Genomic DNA, 23,226 nt, shown 5'->3' on the forward strand with positions numbered 1-23,226 from the left:
TATATTCAGTTGGTTGATGGTGGTTCAGTTCAACTCCACTGGCATTAAGATGCCCCATTTCTGTTCCTTGTACTCAGGTAATCAAGTCTTGTCTCCTGCACGACTTTGGGCTCCTTGAGAGAAGGACCTTGCTGGGTTGGTCAGGAATCCCAGGGGGAGATGCCATTACCCCATCCCAGGGCCTGGTACATGGTGAGCATTCAGGAGACATTTGGCACAGCAGACCCCCATGTGCAGAATTCTCTACCACACCAAAATCAAGGGTGGCCGGTCCTATAAGCCCAACACCCACAGGCTCTGTGCCAAGGACAGAATTTGCTGTGGGCACCAAGGTCGAGGAACAAAAGCAGAAAAGCCCGCTGCCCCTAAGAGTCATCACAGCAGCTGGCATGTACTAAGCCTTTCCTATGGGTGTGGCAGGTGCTCAGCCCTTCACATGGATTATCTCTTCACTGGTTCTCAGAGGCAACCAAAGTATGGTGCCCAGAGCATCAGCAGTAGAACCTAGGAATGTGTTAGAAATGCAAATTCCCAGGCCCCACCTAGACTTGCTGAGTCAGAACCTCCCGGGGTACGGCCCAACAGTCTGAGTTTTGACACGTTGCCCTGGAGGTCCTAATACATGCTCAATCTTGAGCCTCTGGTCTAATTCTACCCTCACAATAATCCTAGGAGAGCTGAGAACTATTGTCATCTTCCCGGTTTTACTAAAGAGGACACTAAAGCTTAGTGATGTCAAGAGACTTGTCCAAGATCACACAGCTAGTGCAGGGCAGAGACAAGACTGTCTTTGTGGCTCCAGATGGGAACTCGCCATGACCCCTGCACTACCGTTTCCTCTATTACAGCCTGTGCCTTGATTTAAGACCTTCCCCCTGGGGTCCAGGTGTGGGATTCAGGGGTCAGGGGTCACCACTCAGGAAGTGGCTCAATGTGTCAACAAGTCATCCCCGACACCCGCCCACACTGCCCTCTCCCCACCCCACACAGGCCCACCCATCCTGGGAGGAGGCGTGGGAACAGGCCAGGGGTAACTGCAAGGAGGTAGAGGACTTGGCATCCAGTCCTCCAGCGCCAGTAGGCAGGGCCTCACCGTCCTTCCACAGGTCGGCCACAAACTTGTCCGAGGAGGCATTGAGGAGGGAAGTCACGTTGTCATTCAGCGGGTCCATGTTCTTGGTCAGCCAGGCACTGGCATTGTAGTCCACCTGCCAAGGATCCCACCACTGGTCAGGTGTTTCTGCTTTAGTTACAAACTAAGGGCAGGGCCCACGGCCTCCTGTTTCCCTCCCGGATCCTCCCAGGTCAGAGCGGAAATGGCATTAGAGCCGCCATGATGGGAATCCGCAAACACCAATGAAGAGACTGATAGATCAGTGTGTTAAAGGGCCCTGCGCATGGTGGGGCATCAGCCAACAGTAGCCATTGCGGAGCTATCCTTGCCTTCTCTTAGCAAGTTTCTGGCAGCCTCCTTTCTGCAGAGCCCGGAAGGATGGCTGTGACCTCCTAAAGGTGTAGGGCTTTGGGGGATGGCAAACACTCTCCCTCACACCCAAAGATCTTCTCTCATGTGGAGAAGACCGGGCAACAATTAAATTACGTTTGAGGATCTCATTTCCCATCTGTGACGAATGTAGTTTGGGTAACTTGGAGATTCTGATATACGGATATAAAGAAAAAGGATACATAGAGCTTTTTAAATTCCTAACTTCAACACTGACAGTGGCCAAACTCTTAATGCTATTATTGTGACTATGAAATGGAAAGAACTTGTAAAATAACTCTGGTGGGTTATTACGGGATGTGGGTTATGATGATGATAGCCAGGCCTGATGGGAGAGGGAACTAAAAAATATCACTTGGAAAGTAGGGAAAAGAAAAGTGTTACTCTAGGTGCTTAAGGGAACGTACACTCCCTTGAATATAAGGTAGGAGTTGGCAAGCGTTTTTGGTACAAGGCCCAGATAGTAAATGTTTTCAGTTTTGTAGGCCACAACTTCTTTGTCACATACTGTCACAAGCCATCAAAGACATTATGTAAATTAATGGACGTGGCTGTGTGCCAATAAGACTTTATTTACAAAAACGGGCTGTGGGCCAGATTTGGCACATGGGCCGTGGTTTGCCAACCCCTGGTATAGGGCATTGCCTGTTTGTATGCGGCAGTTGGGGGGCGGGTAGGGGAGAGAGAATAAAATACTCAGATTCTGCAAGCCAGACTAAGCTGTGTCTTTTCTTTTTAAAATTTATTTTTTCAACGTTTATTTATTTTTGGGACAGAGAGAGACAGAGCATGAACGGGGGAGGGGCAGAGAGAGAGGGAGACACAGAATCCGAAACAGGCTCCAGGCTCTGAGCCATCAGCCCAGAGCCCGACGCGGGGCTCGAACTCACGGACCATGAGATTGTGACCTGGCTGAAGTCGGACGCCCAACCGACTGCGCCACCCAGGCGCCCCTAAGCTGTGTCTTTTCTACACTATCCAGGACCCTCAGGAGCCATGGGCGAAGGTCCTATATATTTACAGCTATCAAATGATGATCATCATTATGAAGAAGGAGGAGGAAGAGAGAAGTAGGGAGGGAGGGAGAGGAGGAGAAAGAGGCACAGGGGGAGTGGAGGAAGAAGAAGAAGGAGGAGAAGGAGAAGAAGGAGGAGGAGGAGGAGGAGGAGAAGAAGAAGAAAAAAGGAGGAGGAGAAGGAGGAGGAGGGGAAGGAGGAGGAAGAAGAGGAGGAAGAGGAGGAGGAGGGGGAGGAGGGGGAGGAAAACAACCATCATCTATTTCCTTGGACAGCACAGGCATGAGATAGGAAACTCAAGGCTGTGATAAGGGAGACTTTTGTTGGAAGGGTGTGAAGGTGTGTTTATTGGCCATCCCATCCCAGTTGGCCCTTCCTGTTGGGTTTAAGTTGTAGCGGGAAGGATTCAGAGTCTACGCAAGAAAGAATTACCTGGCTACCTTGGTTGGAATAGGTTACAGAGGTTAGAATAGATATACAATTATGTCTTAGGACATATATCTCTTACAGACACTCAGACAAATCATACATAGGACTCGCTTGGATTGATTTACACCAGATGCCTTTGGGCTCTGCCATTCCCTAACTACTCCCACTCTGACGCCCCGCCTGGTCCCCGGGGACAGGGAGAGCCCTGGGGCCCATGGCTGGTACCTTCCCGGCATAGTGGATGATGGAGAACTCTGTTTTGTCCTTGAGCTGCTTGGGCTTCTGAAACTTGGGGTGGTTGCCCTGCTCCGTGCACAGCTTCTCCACGAAGGACTTGTCTGTGGCTTTGGGGAACCAGCACTCCTCGTCCAGCAGGGCCAGCACACCCGGAGGGTTGTTCTGTGGAAAGCACAGAGGGTGGGATCACAGCTAGGGTGCTCAAGCCTCGGGCTTGCCAGAAAGAGCTGGCCGCCGAAACGCACTGTAGGCAGCCCCTACCTCTGTGATCGTATCTGCCTACAAAGTTGGATTTATGCCTCCCACGCCTACAAGTCTATCCTCAGATGGCCTGTGGCCGATGGACCCACACTGAGGACAGAAGGGCAGGCTCCAACAGAACGTGTGCAATTCTGCCCCCTCGTGGACAGTACACGCGGAACAGCACAAAGATCTCAGGCTTGAATTTGATGCTTTGCATATAAATTCACCTCAGGGTTCTTCTCTGTGGCCCAGACAGGCCAGGAGCACAGTCAAATTCACACCTGCCATTCACTTTGGCAGAAATGGTCTTCACTTCGCTAGAGAAGTATTTCTTTTCTTTTTAATGTAAGCTCTACACCCAGCGTGGGGCTTGAACTCATGACCCCTGAGATCGAGAGTCACATGCTCCACCGACCCAGCCAGCCAGGCACCCTGAGAACTATTTCTTCACTGCTCTGCCCAAAGCAGGCCTCCTTAAATCATTCTCCGCAGAGGCCTTATCAGAGAAGTTTTAGTGGCTTTGTCTGTCTTGTTTCTTGGTCTGCTCCTTCAGGAAGGGCAGGGACTGTGTCCATCTTTTTTATGGTTACATCTCCGGCCCCTAAGAGAGGGCCCGGCACAGAATAGGTGCTCAGTAAATAGTCATTCAACAGTGACTTATTGTGCACCTACTGTGGCCATGGTTCTAGGAGTTGGGGATCCATCAGTGAGAAAAACAAAGACCCTTGCCTTTGGGAATGAATGAGTCAGAGAGGGGGAAGACAAGGAAGGGAATAGGGAGAGGGGAGGGGAAAAGGCAGAAGGGAGGGGAGGACAGGGGAGGGGAAGGGGAAGGGAGGAGAGGGGAGGGGAAGGGGAAGGGAGGGGAGGGGAAGGGAAGGAGGGAGGGGAGGAGAGGGAAGGGGAAGGGAGGAAGGGAGGAGAGAAAAGGGGAAGGGAGGGGAGGGGAGGCAAGGGGAAGGGGAAGGGAGGGAGGGAGGGGAGGGAAGGGGGAGGCAGGGAGGGAAAGGGAAGGGAGGGAAGGGGAAGGGAGGGAAGTGAGAGGGAGGGAAGGGAGAGGGAGGGAAGGGAGAGGAGGGGAGGGGAGGGAAGGGGAAGGGAGGGAGGAAGGGGAGGAGAGGGAAGGGGAAGGGAGGGAGGAAGGGAGAAGGGAGGGAAGGGGGAGGGAGAGAGGGAAGGGGGAGGGAGGGAGGGAAGGGGAGGGGAAGGGAGGGAGGGGAGGGGAGAGAAATAAGAAAAGGAAATGCCTTTGCCAGCACACTGCGGGTTAAGGGAAGCGTGCTGGAGCTCGCAGGGACTCGGTGGGGAGGGGCGAAGGCAGGGTCCACATGCGGGCGGACAAGGCCGCGTGGAGTGAGAGGCGGAGGCGGGCCCTCACCGGCCGCTCGATGAGCTCGATGCAGGGCTGCAGGTCGAGGCCGAAGTCGATGAAGTTCCACTCGATGCCCTCGCGCTGGTACTCCTCCTGCTCCAGGATGAACATCGTGTGGTTGAAGAGCTGCTGCAGCTTCTCGTTGGTGTAGTTGATGCACAGCTGCTCGAAGGAGTTCACCTGCGCCCGCGAGAGGGGTGGGGGAGGGGCGTCCTGGTCAGGGGACACCGGGGCCAGGGGAGCTCTGCCCGGCGAGAGCCCCTTGCCTGCCACCCTTGTGTCCTTTCCACAAGAGCCCGTCTGCCATTTCAGGGCCCAGAGAGGGCTTGTCCCCAGCGAAGTCTGCCTAGAGTTCGTGGCGGAGGACTGAAGAGAGAGGTGGCGGGGATCAAGCCTCGCCTGTCGCACCCAGCCGCAGCTCTGGCCAGCTCACTTCCAGAAACCAACACGCTTCCTACACCCTCGAGGATCTAACCTCAGCTAGACAGCCTCCCACCCTAAGTCGTCATCGGCCTGCCTTTCTCCAAAATAATGACCTCTCCGAGGGGAAGCTTCTGCCCAAAGAGCCGAGACCACGGCTGTCATGATCCCACCAAGCTGTACCTCAAAGATCTCAAATCCAGCAATGTCCAGGATCCCCAGGAACGAAGCCCCTTGCCGGTGGGTCTTGTCTAGGGCTTTGTTCACGCGGCTGAGTATCCAGCGGAAAAGGCGTTCGTAGGTGGCCTTGGCTAGAGCCTCTACGGCAAAGTCTGCCTGTGGGGAGAAGTGAGGGAACAGGTTCATCTCCAGTGGGCTGTCTTTTCATAGGAGCCCGGCTGGCAGCTCAGATTTTTATTCCTCTTCTGCCCGTAATCAGTTCTTGAAAAATAAACATCAACAAAAAAAGAAATTATGCCATCTCTGGAACTAGGAGAAAAGGGGCAGTAAGGAAGAGAGTGGCCAGACCTAAGGAATGACTGTGTGGAGAATTAAACACTTCTTGCCAGAAGAACCCGGAACAGGGGAGAGCCTGTTCCTTCCCAGGGGCAATTTAGAGGTAGTCAGTTCTGCCTCTAGAAAGGGTACACAGTCATTTCTAAAAATGTATCTTTAACTCTGACTTTGGATGCACAACTAAGAGAGCGGGATGAGGTCATGAGTGAGGTACTCTGCTGTTCTTGTTCAGTAGTGGATCTTCAAAACCTGACATGGGACTTTGAGTATTCCAGTATTGGAGGGATGAGATATAAAGAGAAGGACAGATGGATAAAAAGATAGATGGATGGATGGATGAACAGATGGATGCATGGATGGGTAAATGGATGGATAAATGGAGGGATGGAGGGATGGAGGGATGGATGGATGGATGGACGGATGGATGGATAGTTGAACGAATAAATGGATGGATGGATGGGTGGGTGGGTAGGTGGATGGATGGATGGATGGATGGATGGATGGATGGATGGAAGGAAGGAAGCATGGATGGATGGAAGCAGGGATGGGTGCATGGATGGATGAACAGATGGATAGATAGTTGAACAGATAAATGGATGGGTGGATGGAAGGATGTATAGATGAACAGATGGATGCATGGGTGGGTGAATGGATGAATGGATGGATAAATGGATGGATGGATGGATGGATGGATGGATAGATGGAGGGATGGAAGGAAGAAGGCATGGATGGTGGGTAAATGGATAGATAAATGGATGGATGGATGGATGGATGGATGAACAGATGGATGCATGGATGGGTGAATGGATGGATAAATGGAGGGATGGATGGATGGATGGATGGATGGATGGATGGATGAACAGATAGATGCATGGATAGGTGAATGGATGGATAAATGGAGGGATGGAGGGATTGATGGATGGATGGATGGATGGATGGATGCAAGGAAGGAAGCATGGATGGGTGAATGGATGGATAAATGGAAGGATGGATGGATGGATAGTTGAATGAATAAATGGATGGATGGGCAGGTGGATGGATGGATGGATGAATGGATGGAAGGAAGGAAGGAAGGAAGGAAGGAAGGAAGGAAGGAAGGAAGGAAGCATGGATGGATGGAAGCATGGATGGGTGCATGGATGGATGTATAGATAAACAGATGGATGCATGGATGGGTGAATGGATGGATAAATGGATGGATAAATGGATAGATGGATGGATTGATGGATGGATGGATGGAGAGATGGAAGGAAGGAAGCATGGATGGGTGAATGAATAGATGGATGAACAGATGGATGGAAGAGTCTGCAGAAAAATATGCAAGCTCAGGAATAAATGTCACACACAAAAACAAACAGCAAATGCATCATTACCTGTTCTTTTGTTTGAGCTTTCTGTACTACATCCCGTCCAACCTTGATACGTGGGGTCAGGATAGATCTGGTGAAATCTGTCACATTAATTCCCATGAGGTGGCAAACTTTCTGAGCAGCTGGACGGAGAAAAAAAAAGCATATTAAGTGTATCACCAAAGAGAAGGCTTAGGAACAAAGGCACATCACCTGGGATACTTGTGATCTGTGTATGCAATTGATACTTTTTGAGAAATGGAGCATGATGTAGTGAACATAGCATGAAAGGGTCCTGAAAACTGCTGTCATTGGTGACCTCATCCCCAATGTTTTGCTAAGTGGCAATGATGGGGTGGGATAGGGCCATGTGTTTGGGAAAAGCTATTTAACTTCCTAGAATCTTGCTTTTCTCAGTTCATAAAGACACAGCCATTTGGTACCTTGTTGGGTTGTCAATGAGATGAAATGAGGGAAGGCACGTAAAGTGCCTGGCACATGGTCAACTACCAATAAATGTGTCCCACTATGCCAAGATATGCATTGCATCATTATGTGTGGTGGAAAATACCGGAAACTACTTAAATGTCCATTAATATGGGAGCGAACAAATGTACCATGAATACCAAACAGCAGTTAAAGGGAACGACTCTCTTTCTCATCTGGGGATAATTTTGCCCCCAGGGGACATCAGGCAATGTCTGGAGATATTTTTGATTGTCACACCAGGGGGCGCTACTGTTGAAAAACCCTGATCCAGACAAGGGTGAGCAGAGAGAAAAACAAGTTGCAGAATGCTGACTCCCAGGTGAAATCACTTATGTACATTAAAATCACACTCACAAAGCAACACTATATATGGTTTAGATACATGTGTGTGAAAAGCCTAAAATACAACTGGAAGGGGACATAGTAACATACAGCTGTGGTTGCCGGGAGACAAGGAGGTGACTGGGACGTCAACGTGGGCTACATTGTTTCATGTTAACGACCAAGCCGTATTAGAACATATTCACAAATGCCACTTCTGGATGGTGGATTCTTGTAATATTCATGTATTTCTTCTCTTAAAACTCGTCCTCAAAAGAAAATCATCATCCACCATTACTGTTTGCTCAACACGAAGGCTACTCTTGTCTGATGGCTTGCCTATGCGTGGTGAACGATCCGCGGTGTGGTTTCAGGATTTTTTTCCCTGTCTTTGCAAGGGGTGTGTTTTTGTTTTTTGGTTTTTGTTTTGTTTTTTTGGGGTTTTGTTTGTTTGTTTGTTTGTTTGTTTTTTTTGGTTTGTCTTTCCCTGAAGTTGTCTCCTGGGTGGGAAGAGACCTTTAACTCGCCATATTTCAGAGTGTGCGAAACCAGAAACTACTGGCAGGGCCTGTGGAGGGTAAGCTCCGGGGAGCTTCAAAAACAACACAGTATATAGTCTGTGTGGGGCGTGTTCAGACAACAGGTAGACAAGCCAGGAACTTGCTATCCATTCGGCTCAGCCACCAACAAGCACGGGGGATAGATAACCAAGCAACCTTTCCATAACACAAAACACTGCAGGTATTAGCAGGTAGGGCTGGCATATTGAGAAAAAAACAAACAAACCAGGATGCCTAGTTAAGCCTTTATTTCAGAGAAACAACCAACATTTAAAAATTATAGTTAGGTCCCAAACACCGCAGGGAACATACAATATATTATAGAGTGAGACATTTTATAATAAAAAATGTTGGTTGTGAATCTGAAACTTGAACTTAACTGGGTATCTTCTATTTTATCCGGCAACTCTAACTGCGGGGAAACTTGGGGTCTGTGTCCCCCACGTGAGGAATGGGGCTGTTCCTGTCGAGTTTGCCGATGAATCCCAGGGCCTGGTGTATGGTGCAGGCTCAAAAATATTTGCTTAACAAAATTAACAAACAGGGGGTTATAGAACTGATGGTCCCTAAGGATCCTGTGTGATCTAAAACTATTAGCTTTCCTTGCCCACACTCTGAGTCAAGAACTTCCCACTGTAGGATCTTCAGCAGTAAGAAGTCTCAGACAGAAGTCAGCGAAAATAACTTAGTTTAGCTCTTGTTAATAACCGTATCCAAAAAACAACCAAACGCTCCTTCCCATCACAGATGTTGTGATGGGAACGAGGCAGCAAGCACCTGTGTTATCCGGCATTGATGCTTGGTCTGTGTTTCTTTCCTTCTTGAAGACAATATTTCCAAGCTGCAGGACGGACGACACCACCTTCAGTATGGCTGGATGAGGACAGAAGAGAAGATAAGGCACAGACCTCAACACCGAGGGGCCGTGGAGGTTTAGAATCTACAAGTTATTGGGGACCTTAGAGTCAACCCACATCTTTCTCGAAAGAAGACTCAGTTCTGAGCTCCTAAGTCTAGGAAAGAGGCAAACTAATCTAATACTGTGCTAACAGGGTAGAAAACCTGGCTGGGGGTAGCAGAATATGTTCAGATGCTTGCTGACAATCTTGTGCTCAAAGGAACACCGTGAAGCAGGGGCTGGCACACTACAGCCGATGGACCAACTCTGGCCCATTGCTTCTTGTTGTCAATAAAGTTTTATTGGAACACAGCCATAATGATTCATTTACATATTGTCAATAGCTGTTGGCTGCTCCAAGGGCAGAGCTGAACAGTTGCAACAGAGATCAAATGGCCCACAAATGCTAAAGTATTTACTTACGCGACACTTTACAGAAAATGTTTGTCAACCCCCACTATAGAGCAAGAAGAATGAACGAGTTACCACCATAAACAACAAAACTGTTGTATCTCACAGATGCAGAACAAAAGATGCCAAAGGCAAACAATAAAGTAACTATGTAAGTCCACTTACAGAAAGGTCAAGAACAGGAAAAACTATGGCCTTAGAAGTCAGGATGATGGTTATCCTTCATTGGTGGAATCTACTAGAAGGGCTATGGGGAAGCTTTGGGGCTCTGTTGGTGTCCTCTTAGTTAAAATGATTACTAGCAGCACAGGTGTATTCAGTCCGTAAAGGTTAATTAAACTGTGCACCTACGATATACATGAATTTCTAAATGTAAATTGTATGTCACTAAAAGTTATTTAAAAAGCAACAAAACAAAGCAACAATCCCCGTGCTTCTCAATGTAGTCTGGCTAAGTATACAAGATGCTCATGCGAGGATTGAGAAGGGGGAAATTTTTTCCCACTTGACAGCCAGGTGTCTCCAGACAAAATAATGTGTCCCCAGACCCTTGGAGCCCTTCTGACTCCGTACTCAACCCATGTTACTATTAAAATGGCGCCTATGGGGGGGTGGGAGGGAGGGGAGGGTGGGTGATGGGTATTGAGGAGGGCACCTTTTGGGATGAGCACTGGGTGTTGTATGGAAACCAATTTGACAATAAATTTCATATATTGAAAAAAAATTTAAAAAATAAATAGAAAAAAAATGGCGCCTATGTCTGAAATCCCCTCAAGACCATGAGTGACTGGTGAATGGGGGGCTGTCCTATCATCTCTGCATTCTCAAAGCCTACTTAAGGGTCCAGATACGCATGGGGAGACAGGGAAGATGCATGGGGGGTGCAGCATGGAAGGAAGGATGGAAAATGGAGTAAACAATGGATAAATAAATCGATGGATGGATCATTACACTGATGGGTTGATCAATGGGTTGACAAATGGATGGAGTAAATGATGGGCAGATGGATGGATGGATGGATGGATGGAAAGAGAGATGACTAATTAATACAAACATTAAAAAAAACCATACTAAATGGGCTTTGTAAACTATTAGGTGCTATGCTAATAGTTTTTTTCAATGTTTATGTATTTGAGAGAGAGAAAGAGTGGGGGAGGGGCACAGAGAGAGGGGAGAGAGAATCCCATGCAGGCTCCATCCACACTGCCAGCAGAGAGCCCCATGCAGGGCTTGATCTCACAAAATACAAGACCACGACCTGAGCCAAAATCAAGAGTAGGATGCTTACCCGACTGAGCCACCGCTATACTAACAGTTTCTGAACTCGAAGTTTAAACTAAGAATTGCTGAAGTGACTCCAGAGCCCAGGGAAGCCGTCTAACTCAGGGTTCTCAACCTTGGCACTATTGAAACTGGGGGCCAGATAAATCACTCATGGGGCTGCCCTGTGCCTGTCTGTAGGATGTTCAGCAGCACGCCTGGTCTCCCACCACTAGGTGTCAGTAGCGTTCCCTCTTCTGAGTTCTGAGACCAAAAAACGCCCCCTAGGAGGCCAACCTCCCCAGATTAAGAACCATTGGTCTAAATGAATAAAGCAAACTGAGGGGGACTGTGGGGACGCATGGGAGCCACAACCCCACCTGAAGGGGTACAGCTGGACTCCAGTCATGCAGCAAGCCCAGTGCTGCTCCCAGGCCGATGTATCCAAAGCGGATGGAAACCCAGATTCTTAATGTGAAACCTACTCATGTTTAAATGCTGGGAGCCAACTTACAACAACTTTGAAGCCTGTGTAGGTCGATCCCTCCCTGTGGGCTCAGGCCCCATCGCGCTGCTTTTTCTGGTACCAATAATGGGATCACAGAAATGGAAGAATGGCCACCATACTCAGGCCTCAGGAACTGAACCATCTGAAAGAGTACCAGTGGGCAGCAAAGTGGCTGGAAGGGGCTACACCAAATGCAAGGGCGGCGAGGGCTGGCGGTCTGGGGCAGTGAGTGAAACCAGGCACTCTGGAGTTAGAAAACCCCAGCTGCACCGTGCTGAGCCTCAGTTTCCCCGTCTGCAAACTGGAACACGTGCTTCAAGAAGTTTCTGTCCAAACGGTGGAGGCAAGCAAGGAGCCTGGCCCAGCGGGCACTGAACAGCCACCTAGAGTGGCTTGTACACGGGCCCCCAGAAGATGTGTCCAGCCGGAAGCTGGGAACGTGAACTTCCACAGAAAGAGGAGCCCTGCAGAGGTAACTAAGTCAAGGATCTCAGGTGAGATCATTTTGGATGAACCTGGGGGGCCCCAAATCCAATGACAGGTGTCCTGGTAGCAGAAGAGGAGAGGACACGCCCAGTTGGAAGCAGGCACGGGGTGGGTTTTCTTTGACAGCCTCCGGAAGGAGCGAGCTGTGCCAACACTGTGACTTTGGGCTTGTGGCCTCCAGAGCCGTGAGAAAATCAGTTTCTGTTGTTTGAAGCCACCAGGTCTGTGGTTATTTGTTCGAGTAGCCACAGCGAACGGACTTACCGCCCTTATTTACAGAAGAATAAGAAAGAGGGTTTTCTAACACGAGGCCTGAGCACTGCCAAGGGTACCCAGAACGGATGATTCTAGGTGACGGGCAAAACTTTCCAAAAGTTTGGATCGTTAGGCATTTATTCTAACTTACTAGAAATAGTAAGGACATACAATTAGTGATTGTACAGAAATTGTTGTTTCGGACAAAGTTCAAGCAGTATAGGGCTACAGAAATCTACACTGTGCACAATAATTGTCAGCCAACGAGAATATGGCTGGGACCTGGAAGTGGAGTCACTTACAAATGAGGACATCTGGGAAATGGATCTAGACAGTCCCTGGGAGGGTCTGTCTGGGTGCCGGAGCTAGCTGCCAGGGGGTTCGTATCCTGGCCCTAATCTTACTAGCTGTGTGACCTCAAGTCAGGTATCAGCCTCTCTGGGCCCCCGTTTCACCATTTGAAGGCCCATCAAAACATCCACCTCCTAGGATCGTCATGTGGAGTAAACGCAAAGCGCCTCAACGCAGTCAGTCCCCAAGAAACATCAGTTGCTGGGATGTTACTATGGTTCCAGTCCTCTACTGCTGCTAACTTTCTGTGTGGCCTGGGCAAGTACTTGTCCCTCACAAGAGCTCCAGGAACCAGAGGGGGTGGTTCCTGGGGCCCCACGAAGCTCCAGGGCTTGGACTGATCCCCCCCGCTCAGCCCCATTCTCCTTCAGCTTCTCGGTGGGGCATTGGGAGCAGCTCTGGCGTTCTAACTGGGGCTGCTGTGCATTTTTCTAATCATTCATTTACTTCTCTTTCCTGCAGTTTACTAGGAAATGATTCCACAAATGCAAAATCAGCTTTCCTTGGGGGCACCTGGGTGGCTCAGTCGGTCAAGCGTCCAAACTTCAGCTCAGGTCATAATCTCACGGCGCGTGAGTTCGAGCCCCGCATCGGACTCTGGGCTGACAGCTCAGAGCCTGGAGCCTGCTTCCGATTCTGTGTCTGCCCCTCCCCCGCTCATGCTCGCTCTTGAAAATAAATAAAAACATTAAAAAAAATCAACTTCCCTTGCCATAAATAGACGGCAACTATAAAAAGAAATACAGGAAAAGGAATAATATTATCAAATTCCAGCAAGATGCCAGGCCTGGAGTCTGCTCTCTGGGGTGAAAGGGGACATTAGCAAGTACCAGAGAGGGGCTGAGGACTTAGTGGGTGCCACTCTGCTACTCTCTTCCTTGAAAGTCATCAGAAGAGCTGAAAGGATCAGAGAAAGCAAAACATCCTGCAGTGGGATTCCACGTGACTAGTAATGCCACGAGTCCACGTTTCAGAATACACCGGGCTCCTTCTAGCCTCAATTCCCATACCTTGGTTCTGACGGGGATTTTTGGAAGGGTTTAAAGGACAAAAACCACATCCCCACAGACAAAAACAGAGCACAGACGACCACACAGTGGGGCTTGGGAGTCCCTGAGGCCCCAGAGGGAGTCCTAGCTCTTCCAGCCGTGTGTCCTTGGGCAAGTTCCTTCACTTCTCTGTGCCTCAGTTTCCTCATCTGCACACTGGGGATAACAGTGGCCACATCGTCGGGTTCTTTCAATACTAACTAATGGGGGCGCCTGGGTGGCTCAGTCGGTTAAGCGTCCGACTTTGGCTCAGGTCATGATCTCATGGGTTGTGAGTTCGAGCCCCGCGTCGGGCTCTGGGCTGATAGCTCAGAGCCTGGAGCCTGTTTCGGATTCTGTGTCTCCCTCTCTCTGCCCCTCCCCTGTTCACACTCTGTCTCTGTCTCTCTCAAAAATAAATAAACATTAAAATTAAAAAAAAATACTAAATAATGCATATAAAGCACTTCTACTGCTGTGTCACCTGACATCTTCGCTTTAAATGTATTAGAACCATTTCCATATGAGTCAATACTGTTCTAAAACAATTTAGAAGACCCTATCGATTTCTTTCTTAAGGCCAAATGATAATTGAGTAAATCCTCACTGGTCAAAGTTTTAGTTTGTTCGTTTCATTTTTTTTTATTATTTAAAACTGGACACCTTGGTACCTTTTTTTGAAAAGAGGCTCTCGCATATGTCTGGCATACAGCAAGTATTTAATCGTTAGCTGTTCATGTGTGTAGTTTTTTTTTTTTTTTCCAAAGCCAAGATCAGAAGTAAAAAGGACTCGTGTCCCAAATAAAATGAATCATTCTGGGAGAGCCCATGCCGTTCAGGAAGGGATGCTGTTAATATTGGGCTCTGATGTGGGGCTCTGGCCAAAATCCACAACCACCACCCATTTGTCAACTGACCCACGGAGCCTTTTTTTCTGGGCCCCCAGTTATCTCCGGGGAAGCTGTCCCTCCCTCTATGCTGCATCGCAGCAACCCTAGCACTATTCTGGGGCTCCAAAGGGGTGTGGGCGTGGGAAGGAAGAAACATTTTCCACGACCATGTCCTGGTGTTCCCAAAAGAGATTAACCTTGAACACTGGGGCACGTCTAACCCAGAAGGCAAAGAATTTCTTAAAGCCCAGTGTGGAAACCAAGATGATCTCTCTGGGCTTTCTTGATCTCAGAACCAAATGTGTTTCTTGGTCATGGGCTGGTGACATTGATCGGTACTGGCCTGTCACCAGAACTGCCTTTCCAGGAAGAGAACAAGTAAACCCGCTGCCTCAGATATGCCCCCCACTCCCCGCCTATCCTCTGCCCATGCGTTCTTGACGAGACCAACAACCTCTCTGTTTCCAGCTCCAAAATGGAGTAGAGACCATAACATAAGCCTCTCAGAGTTTTCCATAACCCCGATCATTGTGAATAACTCAGGAATATGCACCTAAGAAATATCAGCCTACTCCATTCAGGGACTCAGGCAGGGATTCCAATCTGTTCTTTCCTGCTGGACATAAACCCAAGGGATGTAAGGGCTGGCGCTACAGCAGCCATTCTGCCCCCAAGAAACTGCAGCCTACCTAAAGACAATATTGCTGAGAGACCAGGTTCCAGAGACACTCTTTGAGCCCATCGAACTCCTTGTACCTGAAACCCCTATCCCTGAACTTTCCAGCTCTGTGAGATCATTTTCCTTTTCGCTTAAGCCAATTTGGGTCATTTGTAACTGAAAAGGCCCTAACATATGAAGCCACTTTTCTAAAACACCAATAAGCTACCTTAAGGTAATGTTCACTTTCCTTCTTCTTCTTTTTTTTTTTTTTTTTTTTTTGAGGGTGTCTGGAGGGCGGGGGTGGGGAGGGGAGGGGCGGAGCAGAATTCAGCAAGCAGAAATCTGTCCTTACCCGGGAAGGCTCTCTAACTAAAGTTAGTGGCCCAGAGGGCATGAATCCGGGCCTCCTCGCCGGCACCCAGCCTGAAGGCATGAAGACTTACACAGCTGCTCCTCATCACTGAAGCCCATGATCGCCATGGCTTCCAGGGTTTCCTGGAACATCTCGTCATCCTGGGCAGCCGGGATGGGCACAAAGCCATTGGAGAGAAATGTGTAGTTGTTGAAGCCCTCCAAAAGCAAGTCATCTGGAAGGAGAGGAAGATGGGGTGGTGGTCAGGAGGATGGACTTTGAACATGAGGCAGGAACCTGTCCCGAGACTTGGACGGTTTAAAACCTTCCTTCTGGTTCCATCACACAGAAGGCCTCACCAACCATCACTGGCCTAATACAGTGGTATAGGTTGTGCACTGCTCCAGGGTGCCTGGAAGCTAAAACCCAGTGCTGGCTCCCCTTGCTAAGCCATGTCCCTTGACACAGGCTTGCAGCTAGCTGGAGGAAGGCACACCTTTATCTCAACTGCCCCAGAGTACCCTGCCGTTAGGAACAACGCTGCCTGAAAAGCAAGATCAATCCTTATCCATCTATTTGTGAAAATTTATCAAATCGCTGGGGCGCCTGGGTGGCTCAGTCGGTTAAACGTCCGACTTAGGCTCAGGCCATGATCTCACGGTCTGAGTCCGAGCCCCGCGTCGGGCTCTGTGCTCACAGCTCAGAGCCTGGAGCCTGTTTCAGATTCTGTGTCTCCCTCTCTCTCTGACCCTCCCCTGTTCATGCTCTGTCTCTCTCTGTCTCAAAAATAAGTAAATGTTTAAAAAAAATTAAAAATAAATAAATTTATCAAATCGCTAATTCCCATGAATTTTAAAAATCAACTACTACCAAAAGGTTTATAATAAAAACCATTCCCTGTCTGCCCTTTTTCCAATTCCTACCTTACCCTATAGCACTGCTTTTAACTCTTTGGGCTGTTTCTTCCGGCACTTACCACGATCTCTACATAATAGCTTTAATTTAATCACATGTAACATACATTTGTATATACTATATAACACGTCCCATATTACATGGGCTTATATAAGTTATAATGTTATGTTTCCATATCATGTATAATAGGCTATTTCTGGATATTTCAAGATGAGATCTTACCTACTGACCCCTCTATAATGGTGGATAAAGATTTAGCTCTCTCACACCCCCTCCCCTCACCTCCAACTATTTCCAGTCAAGTCGCTACATAAGTTGATATCAGAGCTTGTCAAATCTAGTCTGCTGGTTGTTTTTGTAAATAAAGTTTTATTGGAACACAGCCACTCTCATTTCCTTGTCGATTTTCTATGGCTGCTTTTACGTAACAGTGGCAGGCAGATTTGAGTTGCTGCAACAGAAACCATACGGTCCTTTAGCAAAAACCATGTGGCCATTTAGCAAAAACATTTGTGGCGACTCCTTGTTCCTATCATGAAACATTGGTGGCGACTCCTTGTTCCTATCATGAAACATTGTTTATCATGAAACATTGTTCTCTGTAAAGTATATTCTGTGGTTACACTTAGTTGTTGCTACTCAGCTCTCTCTTCCCCTTTCTCTCCCCAAATTTATAACTGCTTCCCTTTTTCTTGTGCTCTTTGCTTTTAGGACACCCTCTGGCACATCAAGCGTCCTCTTCCAGATCAATCTTTAATGAGGCTGGATTTGGTTGAATATTTTTGGAGGAAAGTCAATGAGATGCTTTTCTTTTTAAATAAAGGTCTTTTATGGGTCAAGTCACTTGGAAGGTGCCTGATGTTAAAGTGACCCAAGACACCAGATAACTCCAGCCTGTGGATTAGCCCTGATGCCTGATTAAAGTCACAAGGACCTGGGTCTTTGCCAAGATTTCATTTCGCAGACTATGGGTAAATTGACAGATATCTGATCTTCTCTAAAAGCCTCACTGTTTTCCAGATCTATCATCAAGAATAAAAACGGCCCAGGGGCGCCTGGGTGGCGCAGTCGGTTAAGCGTCCGACTTCAGCCAGGTCACGATCTCGCGGTCCGTGAGTTCGAGCCCCGCGTCAGGCTCTGGGCTGATGGCTCAGAGCCTGGAGCCTGCTTCCATTCTGTGTCTCCCCCTCTCTCTGCCCCTCCCCCGTTCATGCTCTGTCTCTCTCTGTCTCAAAAATAAATAAAACATTAAAAAAATTAAAAAAAAAAAGAATAAAAACGGCCTGTAAGAATTTCAGTAGTTAGCCTTAAAGACTAGGGACAGAGCACAAAACTGGATCATTCTCCCTAAGCCACCTCATAAGGTCCCACACTGTAAGTGACAATCTAATTTCCAAGGTACCGCATATGTTTGGCACCTCCCCACTTTCCCCCAGCGGCTGAACCTTGAAATACGCCTCATCACAGCAAAGGTACCAGCACACACATCTTTGTTGGCGATTTTCTTAAGCAAAAGGACGGACCCTGGGCCACAAAACCGATGGGGAGCAAAGTGTGGATTGTCTCCATAACATTTCAGTCTTAAAATTATTACTAGAATTTAGACTGCACTATGCACCCATATTCACTGGTAGATTCCTTTTTTTCAGGTATGTGATTTGCATATTCTTTTAAGCATATGCAAAAAAAAAAGGGGGGGTTGGTTAGCAAATTGCGGTAAGTTCAGACATACATGCAATTTCCTACTGGAATCTGGTATAGAGTATATTGCATTTATGGGAAAAGTATCTCCCCCACCATTGACAGATGTTAACCACACGTACTGCGGTGACCATTTTGCAATATATACAAATATAGAATCATCACGTTGTATACCTGGAAGTAACATGTTATATGTTAGTTATACCTCCGTAAAAATACTTTTTTTTCCTACCACAGAGGTGAACAAACTATGGCATACTGCCTACTTTGTAAATAAAGTTTTATAGTAATACAGCTATGCCCACTGGTTTACATATTGCCCATGGGAAGGGCTGAACCCCACCCCCCCACTGCTCCCGCCCCCCCCACAGTGATGCAATCCTCACAAGGTCACTTACTTTTCATCTTGTCCTTCGCTCCAGCAATCAGGTAGTAAAAGATGTGGAACGTCCTCTCGTCTCTGGCTTGACGAATGGCCCGAGACTTCTCCAGCAGATCTGGTTTGGGAGGAGTTAAGAACTCCAGGGATACCACAGAGTGTCTCCTTTCGGGAACCCAACCTTCCTCCCCATCCCTGTCTCACCAACTGAGGGAGGGGGGTGGGCTCTTTTAAGCCTCACCAACTATCGTGGGAAGTAAAGGCAAATATTATTTGCATCTTCAATATAGGGAAACGGAGGCTCAGGGAAGGAGGTCGTTTTCCGAGAGCACACAGCTAGCAGGTGGCAAAGCCATGTGTGGGTGGCCAAAACCACCCTGGCCAAGGGGCTGGGGCTCAACTAGCCTGGGGAAAGGGAACACGAACACAGCCCTAATGAAGGAAAGGAGGGTCTGTTGCCCTGTGCAGGGGCAGGGAGACCACGGGGGTCCCGGAGGGTGGCGGAGGGCACACGGGCGGCTGGGAGGTTGCACCAGGTAGATCTCTTCTCCTTAAGTGTGATGTTGCAGGACCGTGGGGCAGGCCCTCCCGGAGCCCTAAAACCGGCCGGCAATTGCCTCTCCCTCCTGAGCCCATTGCCATCTGTGCGGCCTTAGAAGGCCCGTAAACACCCAGGTCGCCGGCCCACCCCCGGAATTCCAGGTCAGCAGGCCTGGGAAGCACCGGGAGGTCTGTGTGTCGAGCAGGCGACGCAGGGAGCACACCGTCCCGGTCCCTGACCCAAAGGGCGGAAGCTGAGGTACGGGGCCTCTGCCCAGGATTTGCCACCAACACCAGAAACGAACAGCTGAGAAGCATGTGTGAAGGGACCGGAGAACAGACCGTAAGACAGAATCTTCTTCTTCTTCCCCCCGAGAGGGGGCATCTCAGCCCAGAAAGGGCACCTGATGTCAGCGTGGCTGGGCTGGCTGGAGGCCCGGGGCCCGCTTCCCACCGAACCAACGGGAAGCTGTGCCTGTAAAGCCTCAAGAATCCGAGCTCCACCGGTCCGCCAGTGCCCAGCTCCTGCTCATCCGCACCCCCGTGGAAGCTCGGGGCAGCTCCCAGAGTCGGGCCAGAGTTCCAGGACACCCAGTGAGCCCAGGGCCCAGGCCGGTGCCCCGCCCCCTCCCACAGCAATCCCTGCGTAAGGTTAGCGGTTATAAAAATACCACAAGGTCTACAATCTCTTTTCCCAACAGTTTCAGAAGTTTCTAGATTTGTGGACCACTGTGGACATACTACGAACATTCTAGAAGGTTCTCAATGGCTCTGAGGGAGCCCACTGATAGTCCTGCAGCCAAAGATGTCATTGTTCTCCTACGGGGAACAAAGAGACGACAAAGAGCCTCGTGTGTGCTCGGCGGGTTTTACCGCCAGCCGAGTTTTGGTTTCCAGAAGTTTCTGGGTTTTAGAATCTGTGGACCTATATTAGAAGAGGCCTTGTGAGGCAAAACCACTCTTCATGGCCTGACACAGCAGAGCAGGGGAGAGGACACCATCTAATCCGGGGGGTCTGGGGGGCACAGAGCAGAAATGCGTGGCCTTCTGTTCTTTAGCGGTTAGGGTTTTGCTGATTTTAATACAGTGATACAGAGTCTGGTTCTCACGTGTGACTTCAAGGAGCTCCCACTGGCTATGGATGCCTCCCTAGATGAATACAGACATCGTAGGCCAGACGAATACTGATTTTCTGGGGGGAAAATGTCTGAGTGGATTAAAATGGAAAATGACCCAAGAGAGCGATGATGTGACAGCCACGGACGTTCATTTCCGGCCAAGCCCTGGGCCAAGGGCCACGTGGGTCATTTCATTTAAATGACAATTTAAGAGCCGCCCCATAGGTAGGTGCTGTTATCACCCCCCTTTCACTGGTGGCAAAAGTGAGGCTCAGAGGGGCGCCTGGGTGGCTCAGTCGGGAAAGCGTCCGACTTTGGCTCAGGTCATGATCTCGTGGTTCGGGGGTTCGGGTCCTGCATCAGGCTCTGTGCTGACAGCTCAGAGCCTGAAGCCTGCTTCGGGCTCACTTGCTCTCTCTCTCTCTCTGTGTCCCTCAAAAGTAAATAAACATTAAAAAAAAATTTTTTTTAATGAGGCTCAGAGAGGTCAAGTGACTTGCCCCAAGCCCCACAGCAAATGAGGCAGAGCTGAGAATGGACGGAGACCGGAGCCACTCCAAATCCCCCCCTCATCCAGGGCACCAAAATGCAACTAGAACATTCCCCAGGGTCCCAGGAGCCAAGCAAATGCTCTGCAAGCAGCAATAAAAATACAACGTCCTGGGGCCTGAGAGGCACCTGCCATGCTTCTCAGGGGATCCGTCACTGGACCATAGACTTGGTCCCCGAGTCCAGACATTTCCAAGGGGCTCCGCTCTGCCAACCAGACTCTCTCCTTGGGGGCAGATTCTTCCTCCACCTTTTCCTATCTCTGGGCTGGACACCGGTCACAGACCAGCTCCCTAAGCAGCACCAGGGGTCCACGGCTCAAGGAGGATGAAGGCACGATCACGCAAAAGCCAATCCTCAACCGGCCTCATTCTGCCCCTCGTGTGGTTCTAAGAGCCGTACATGAGTTAATTCATTCTCACAATCCCTCTGAGAGGCAGGCAGTATTATCACCCCCACTCCACTGACGAGGCACAGAGAGGTCGAGTAACTGGCCCAAGGTAACTCGGCTAAGGAGACGTCAACCCAGAATCGAAGGCAAGCTGTTTGGGGTTCACAACCGGGGTCCGCATTTGTGGGACCACAACAACCCCAGGCAGATTTGTTCTGGAAGGAGCCCAAGAGCCTGGGGACGGAGGGGCCGCTCTGCCACCTTTCTTGGGCCTCTCAGGCTCTAGGGCAGGAGGTGGGTTATGGGGCGTGTCCCGCATGGCCCAGGCTCAGCAGAGGATACACGTCTCGATGTTGGCTCCCACGATGTAACCAGTGACATCGAAGTTGATGCGGATGAATTTGCCCTGCCAACAGGAAAACACGGTTCACGGGGGGTCCCCAGCCTCAGCTCCTCACCCCCCACCCTGCAGGCAAGTGGAGACATGTCGGGGAGCATTTGGGGGTGGGAGTGGGGGGACAGAGAGAGTTTCTTGCAAACACTCAGAATCTCACAGGTCAGCATGTCGGAAGGAACTACCACCAGCTGAGCTGGGGGAGGATCCAGGCCTCGCGATGCGAAACACATTCGCAAATCAATTTCATTTGGCTCTTGCACTGGCCCTCGGCCAGTCATGGCAACCCCTGTTTGTTTATTCGTTTAAATGTTTTTTAAATTTTTGAGAGAGCGTGCGTGCAAGTGGGGGAGGGGCAGAGAGAGAAGGGGACAGAGGATCTGAAGCAGGCTGCACGCTGACAGCAGAGAGCCCGATGTCGGGCGCAAACTCGCGAACCGTGAGATTATGACCCGAGCTCAAGTCGGACACTTAAGCGACCGAGCCACCCAGGTGGCTCTGGTTATCCCCATTTTCAAGGTGGGAAAACTGAGGCTGGGCAAGGTAGTACGACCCGCCCAATGGGATACTGCTCCTGAGAGGTAGAACCATAAGTAAGGAGAAGGCAAGTTTTGGGGCAGCCGGTGGCTGGAGGGCTCCCTCCCTGCCCCCACCCCAGAAGCATGCCGGCTCAGCCACAACCCACCAGGGTCAAGTTCATCCAGCTGGGAATCAATCCTCCTCTTTGGGACATGTGGGCCATGTCTTCATGTCATTGACCACCCACTCTCAGGGTTCTCCTGCCCCCTCCTTAGGCTCAAGGGAGAAAGGGAGACCCTTGGAGCCCCGGGACGCATCTGTGGGAAGGTGGCGGGGACTCTCAGCTCCCCAACTAGACCACAAACTTCATGAAGGCTGGAACAGCTTCTGCACTGCTTGCTACAATCCTGTGAGCCTAGTGCAGCATCTTAGTACACAGTGGGTGCCTAATAACTAACCGAGCCACTGAGAAAACAAAAGAGAATGGTGCCCGTAAAAGCATACGAGTGACTGTATACAGTAGGCGCCTAATAACTACTTGCTGAAGGATGTACGTGCCTGGACACAGTGGGTGCCCAATTTGCGTTTTGAATGAGCACTGGGTTAAGCGTCCAGCACCTCCTAGGTGCCCAGTAAACGTCTACTGAATAAACGTCAAACGCCTAACAGGTGCCTAGTATACAACAGAGGCTCACTGGCTAACCGTTGAGTGAAGAGCGAACGAACGAATGAACGAACGAACGAGGGGATGTGGGGCAGGAGCCCTTCCTTGCGGCACCGGAAGGTTGAGGCAGGACCGAAGATACGGAACAAAATGCTGTTGTGATGTGCGCCCTCCACCCCTTCCGTCGCGGGCCCCCTGCATGCACAGACTCTGCATTCTCGGGCAGGGGAGGACGCCACAGGAGTTTTGCTACTTACAAACCGTGAAGAGTTGTCGTTCTTGACCGTCTTCGCGTTGCCAAAAGCCTCCAGAATCGGGTTTGCTTGTAGAAGCTGCTTCTCCAGCTCACCCTAAAAGTTACCCACATCTAGTTAATGGAGAAAGTAACCCAGGCACTGACGGTTCTGCCCTAGACGGATGTTGTCCCCAAACTCTGCCCTTAATCTACAGGTTCTCTCCTATCCTATAGCCTGCGCTGTTTGAGACTCCAATGCCCATGT

At 49.6% G+C, this 23,226-nt stretch overlaps 1 protein-coding gene across 4 annotated transcripts in view; it reads right to left on the reverse strand.

Moving 5' to 3' along the window:
- MYH11 (myosin heavy chain 11) overlaps positions 1 to 23,226 on the reverse strand; it is a 124,564-nt gene that overhangs the window by 33,631 nt on the left and 67,707 nt on the right. For all 4 annotated transcript variants that reach the window (XM_030301265.2, XM_032591533.1, XM_030301263.2 and 1 more), the window contains 10 exons: positions 22,984 to 23,076; positions 21,492 to 21,555; positions 18,571 to 18,669; positions 15,648 to 15,791; positions 9,234 to 9,329; positions 7,111 to 7,229; positions 5,405 to 5,557; positions 4,808 to 4,981; positions 3,175 to 3,348; positions 1,094 to 1,208 (listed from right to left, as the gene is read on the reverse strand). In XM_030301265.2, the coding sequence (XP_030157125.1) occupies positions 1,094 to 1,208; positions 3,175 to 3,348; positions 4,808 to 4,981; positions 5,405 to 5,557; positions 7,111 to 7,229; positions 9,234 to 9,329; positions 15,648 to 15,791; positions 18,571 to 18,669; positions 21,492 to 21,555; positions 22,984 to 23,076 (1,231 nt within the window). The remainder of the gene's footprint in view (positions 1 to 1,093; positions 1,209 to 3,174; positions 3,349 to 4,807; positions 4,982 to 5,404; positions 5,558 to 7,110; positions 7,230 to 9,233; positions 9,330 to 15,647; positions 15,792 to 18,570; positions 18,670 to 21,491; positions 21,556 to 22,983; positions 23,077 to 23,226) is intronic.

The sequence above is a fragment of the Lynx canadensis genome, chromosome E3 (assembly GCF_007474595.2).
Source record: "Lynx canadensis isolate LIC74 chromosome E3, mLynCan4.pri.v2, whole genome shotgun sequence".
NCBI lineage: Eukaryota > Metazoa > Chordata > Mammalia > Carnivora > Felidae > Lynx > Lynx canadensis.